This window comes from Acomys minous, assembly GCF_964271855.1.
Source record: "Acomys minous genome assembly, chromosome: 13".
In the NCBI taxonomy this organism is placed as follows: Eukaryota; Metazoa; Chordata; class Mammalia; order Rodentia; family Muridae; genus Acomys; species Acomys minous.
Genome location: NC_140495.1, coordinates 71867227 through 71873226, shown reverse-complemented (window position 1 = coordinate 71873226; position 6000 = coordinate 71867227). Strand labels below are relative to the sequence as shown.

General features: G+C 38.5%; 1 protein-coding gene across 3 annotated transcripts in view; it reads left to right on the top strand.

Moving 5' to 3' along the window:
* The window catches only part of SMAP1 (small ArfGAP 1), an 81674-nt gene that overhangs the window by 74435 nt on the left and 1239 nt on the right, over positions 1 to 6000 (top strand). For all 3 annotated transcript variants that reach the window (XM_084754283.1, XM_084754284.1, XM_084754285.1), the window contains 2 exons: positions 3402 to 3567; positions 4287 to 4594. In XM_084754283.1, coding sequence (XP_084610409.1) covers positions 3402 to 3567; positions 4287 to 4594 — 474 coding nt within the window. The remainder of the gene's footprint in view (positions 1 to 3401; positions 3568 to 4286; positions 4595 to 6000) is intronic.

The following is a 6000-nucleotide window of genomic DNA, read 5'->3' as shown; positions in this document are numbered from 1 at the left end:
GCCACCAGGTCTCCCCCTCCAGGAGACATGGTCAAATGTGAGGCCCCAGAGTACGTGAGAAAGTCATATCCCACTCTCCACTCAACTGTGGAGAATGTTCTGACCATTGGCTAGATCTGGGTAGGGGTTTAAAGTTTACCGCCTGTATTGTCCTTGGCGGGTGCCTTAGTTTGAGCGGGACCCGTGGGGCAGTTTTGTTTTGTTAAAACAGATAGTTTTATTCAAACAGAGCCACTTCAATTGATTTATAATTTTTAGCTACTTTGGTGCTACAGCCGCAGAGACAGTTATAATCGAGACCCCTATAAGCCCTTCTCCATTTTGAAAATTTTAACCCTTGTTTTAGGGGATCAACAGTATTTAGAATGTGTATATGGGTGTGTGGGTGAGTGAAACAATCTCAAACTATCCTTAAATTCCAAGCCAGTGTTACTAACACTGCCAATGTTAATAAATTTTGACTTGAGTAAGTTTTGGCAACTTAAACGTTTGTATTTTTCTAAAGGTAAATTATATTTTAGCTAGTCTTAAAATAAATGAATACTATTTACAACAGTAATAAGATTTTTAAAATACTAATAGTGAAGGAATTCAGAATGATTTTTGTGGCATTACATCAAATTTCCTTCAGATGAAACATTAACTTTCTGGGTGTAATTTAAAGTCACTTGGAAGCTTGCAACCCTATTTTTCCTTCTTACTTTGGAACACTAAAAATAACCAGTGGTTTCCTGAAAGGGGGTTGAGATGCAGAACTCCTTTTCTGTAGGAAACATGAAGCCCATCTGAGTTGTGTGAATGTGAAGTTTTTAATAACAAACAATTTCATGTCTCATTAAGACTAATAATGTTTTATTGTACATATTTTTGTTATGAAAGTTATTGTATAGTGGCCTTGAACTTAACAAGTAAATTTCTTGGAATTAGGCTAAAGTCATCATTAAATTTCAGTATAGCAATAGCATATAATTCAGGAAAGTCAGCTAGCTTATTGTGTCTTTGGCCCTTTTGGACTCTACTGCCTCCTTCCCTCCCTCCCTCCCTCCCTCTCTCCCTCCCCCCTGTATCTTCTTTATTTTGCATTCTTTGAACAAACTCAAATAAACAAACAACCCCCCCCCCCAGCTCCCATAATACCCATCTCTGCTATTCTGTTGGAGGGGATTTTCCTGCTTTATGGCATAAGGGCAGGAGAGAAGAGATTGTCTAGATATGAGCAGAGAGTAAATGCTCTTAATCATCGAGTTGCCTCTCCAACCCCAATATGCTTCATTTTAAAAATCATATCTTAATTTTTAAAATATTGTTCATGAACCAAAATTGTACCATTTTAGTATCGATTTTTGCCATTTGTGTATTGATCCCTTTAAAATAATTTATGGTGAGAATTATATTTTACTTGATAAGACTAAAATCCAAGTACATTTTCAAAATACTGCCTTTCCCAGTAGAGTATATATGTGTGTATTCATATGAATGCTTAAACTATGAAAGTTGCTAATTCTGTCAGGCTTTTAGTATATGAAATTGAGCTGTAACTGGGTCTGAGTACCCAGAGTACCAAGATCATGAATTACTCTGAACTCTACTAGACTTTTGGTGTCTTCTAAGGATATATAAATTCTAGTCAGAGATTTGCCCATGTATAAAAACAGCGTGAGTTTATCATCAGCCTGGAAATAGCAGACAAGAGTATAAGTGTACAGAGGGTGGAGGAGCTGCGTACAGCAGCCTTTTCCTGTTTACCCACAATGAGAAGGGAGGAGAGGTGGGAACAGGGAGACAGACAGAATATGAATATGTGAGAGTGAGTGTGTGGACACGCACAAGTGCTGATACCAGTCCTGAGAGTCCCAAAAGGCAAGAGAGCCTAGATTATAAAGCAACAGGCAAACATGGCTTTCCTTTTACTGTGATGGTGACATGATGGCAAACACAGCACCAATAGACGAGCAACCTTCAGGCACTTGCTAGCTATGCTACTCAGACTGGCCAATTTTAGCCAGTGTCTATGTTGAGGTAGAAGTTAAAAAATACATGAAAATTAGATCATGAGAATGTTTATCAGACGGTTGTACTATGAGACCAGAATCAGTATTTCTCCAACCATTTGAGGAAATGATTAAATCTGATTGATCAAGGATGGAACCCAAGGTGTTGAGTAGATTCCTGTGTTGTACAGAAGTGATATGATGAAAGGATCACATAGTGATGCCATTGTGTTATCAGTGTTAACAATAATAACTGAGTAGTTAGCCCTTTCTTGTACAAAGTCCTCTTGGTTACAAAGCCCGTCCTTACCTCATAGGACAGAAGTCAGGTGACATACAAATGTAAGGGCACCCTGTCCCATTCTCTTGGCCTCTGTGTTCCAATGCTTTTTCATTGGTAACTTAAGATATAGTCAGATTAAAAGACACCATTAGGTTTGGTATTCTGTCATGTCTAATTTCTTACACATTTTAGAATTTTTGCAAAATAAGACAGCCTTTTCTATGTCTCCTATAAGTCTTGCTCAGTTAGTCATAATAGATTCCAAACATAGTTCTGCTTACGTAAGTTTGAATAAAATGTTTTGACAGTAATATACTGAATGATGTTCTATCTTGGACACTAAATATGTGAATTTATCTTCCTCTTGCTACCCACCTTAATCTGTAGTTTCAGAAGAATGTGAGCCAGTGTGTACTAGTGTTCGGAGAATCTTTAATTCATTTCATATTTAAAACAAATGATTAAGCAAGATTGTCAGTTGTGATTATGTCATGCTTTCTTTGTATAAGATGCAGAAGATTAATGGGAAACCTGTTTTAAATTAAATATCTAAATTACTTGTATTGCTTTGCCTCTAAATAGCATACAGGATATGGCATTAATATAGGTAGTCAATGGTCTTTTTTTTTTGTACTTCATTTTTGGACTAGAAACATACTATTAGTGTTAAAATAGACGTAGAATAGGTATACAAAGATTTTATGGTATAGCTTTTGAAAATGTGAAAGCTTTTAATCTACCATTGCAGAACCTTTTGCTTCTGCAAGTTACAACATTCTTTAATCCAAGTGACACTAGTTCTTGAGGGAAGTGGTGGCAGTTATCAGACTGTGTCTGCATGCTGTCATACCCATTATGTTCAAGTGAGGAGCAAAACTTGTGTTGTCCCAGCTCCTGATATGGCTCTGGAAGAATTTCAGTCCCCTTGGTTTTACACTAACAGGTCACATTATGAAACATTGAACTTTCATTCTAGATGCTCTTGTGTGGGCTAAAAAATGATCTTCATAGACGTCACCATTTTTCCTCTTACAATCTACTTCCAATTTCATACTTTTATGTGAATTCTAGTAATTGATAAGATGTGCTGTGTAGAAATTAACAGTTTATTTTGGTGTTTTGTCCAGGGCACAACATCTGTACCAGCAGCTCCTACCCTATCTACGGTAACATCTGGGGATCTGGATCTGTTCACCGAGCAAACTACAAAGTCAGAAGAAGTAGCAAAGAAACAACTCTCCAAAGACTCCATCTTATCTCTGTATGGTACTGGAGCACAGCAAAGCCCTGCTGGTAATTGATACTGAACTCTGCTTCCAGTGAATGACAGTGGTGTTACACTAACCTCAGTTACCTTTTCCCTGTGGAAGTTTACATAACTGAAATGAATGAAGCATTAGAATTAAACAGTGTAGGATTCACAGAACTTTATTCATTGGAGACTTAACAAGTTGTTCACAAATCACGTAATATTGTTCTACAAGTTCATAGGAAAGGAATTATTTTTCAGGAATTGCTGGAATTTGATTTACATGAAGTTTGATTTTGTGTATACTGTTTCCTCTGCAGGTAAACAAATAAGTAGTCAAAACTATGCATACATATAATTATGCAAAACTTGGAAACGGATTTCACTATAGTGGAAATATAAGATGCTGTTTACTCAGTTCTAGCCCATCAGACCCTTTCCTCCAATCATAGATGTGTTGAGACTGTGTGGCCACACACCTGCTTTCTCCTAAAAGCAAATAACCACTTCTCTACCTGCCTGGTTGGTTTTGGGGAGAGCAGTGGCGCAAGTCAGCCGAAGCAGCATGTACGCTCAGGGTGTGCGTCTGTCTGCATTTTGGAAATAGGCTCTGAAGGTTTAGATGGGAGTTGTTTTGAGCTGTCTGCTCAGTGGGTCAGGAAGTTGCCTCTTCTGTATCTGGAGAGGAGTGCAGCCATATACAGGAACATCTTCTTGACCTGTTTGTTTGTTTCTTTTTTTATTCATGATTCTTAATACACAGGTGTGTTTATGGGACCCACAAATATACCATTTACCTCACAAGCAGCGACTGCATTTCAAGGTTTCCCTTCCATGGGTGTACCAGTGCCTGCGGCTCCCGGCCTTATAGGAAATATGATGGGACAGAATACAAGCATGATGGTGGGCATGCCCATGCCCAATGGGTTTATGGGAAACACACAGACTGGAGTAATGCCACTTCCTCAGAATGTTGTTGGCCCTCAGGGAGCATTGGTGGGACAAATGGGTGCACCACAGAGTAAGTTCGGCCTGCCACAAGCTCAGCAGCCTCAGTGGAACCTCTCACAGGTAGGTCTCGTGTGCTTTCTACCATCTTAAATTCAAGAAACCAGTTTGTATTCTCAGTCATTTTATTTGCTTCAAAATCTGATGGTGGAGCAAAATAACTGAATATAGGGGTAAATTAGATCAGATCCAAGTGTTTGTAGATGTCATGAGGTTTTATAAGGTAGGTAAATGACTTGTTCTTATCTTTACTTTAAGAATATTCTATAAATAAATGTTAGGAATTTTTTCCCCATTTCAGACTATATAGCACAATTGTGATGGTGAGCATGCCAGTACTAGCTAGAAGTTACCTTGGGCAGAATATAAGGGACCTATAAGGCTTAGTGCTGCGCTTTACTTAGCTTCTTGGTGGAGTCTTTTATCAGTGAGGCAAGATTGTTCTAAATGGACTATTTAAAAAAAAAATCCAAGCTTAGCAGTAAGAAAGAAGTACAGCTTCAAATTCTCAAAGCAGAGTTTTATGAGGGATCAAGGCTGCTTCTGTCAGGAGGAACATTCATTGGCTTCAGAAGCCCCATAATGCAAATATAAACCCTGCTTACCTCAGGTATTCACTGATAAACTCCATGTCTGTCTGGGTTAGGTTGAAGCAAGGAGTAACATTTTTTTTATTAAGTGCTGTCTGACTTTGCTGTAGCTCCACAGACAGAGGCTCTGGCTTAGCACTGATAGTCCCATTCCCTTTCCTGGGTGATGGCTCACCAAGCATCTTACAAGAGCCAAGATCACTACAGGCAGTAGTTTGACTTCTAACATAAGCAGGATCATGGTATATTTTAGAAGTGCTCATGAGCTGTTATTTTTCCTTATGGTTGTGGTTTAAGTTCCACATGTTAATAACTGCTTTTCTGTGGACAAGATGCTGAGGCTCACTCGGCTCAGGTTAAATTCCAGGTGAGCCAGGGAGGAACAGCAGCCCTGTCAGCAAGGCCAGGAGAATATTCGTGAGCAGAAGGGAAGAGGTGATCTGCCTGCCTGTGGACACATTTTAGCACTAATGTGGTTATTGTGTCTTAGGTTTTCAAAAAACAAAAAGCCTATAAAAGAGTTAATGCTGAACATAGGTTTAGATATGTTATGGTAAATCTTGTCTCTGCTGCTCTGTGAACTAGTCTTGGGAAGGAGAGAATCCGTGCTGCTCTGTGAACTAGTCTTGGGAAGGAGAGAATCCATGCCTAAGAGGCTGATAAATATACTGGACTGGACTCTACATTTTATTATATGCTATAAAATAACAGGTTTCATGTAATTTTATCTGTTCATATTGTTACAACCCAAAACATGTGCTATATGGACTTTTTAATGTTTAGAAAGAACATTGAGGCCATTTAGGGTGTTAATAGAGAATTACAGGTGTTTTGTTAATGTCAGGGTAATTTAGGATGTTTCACTTTCTAAAGTCTCTT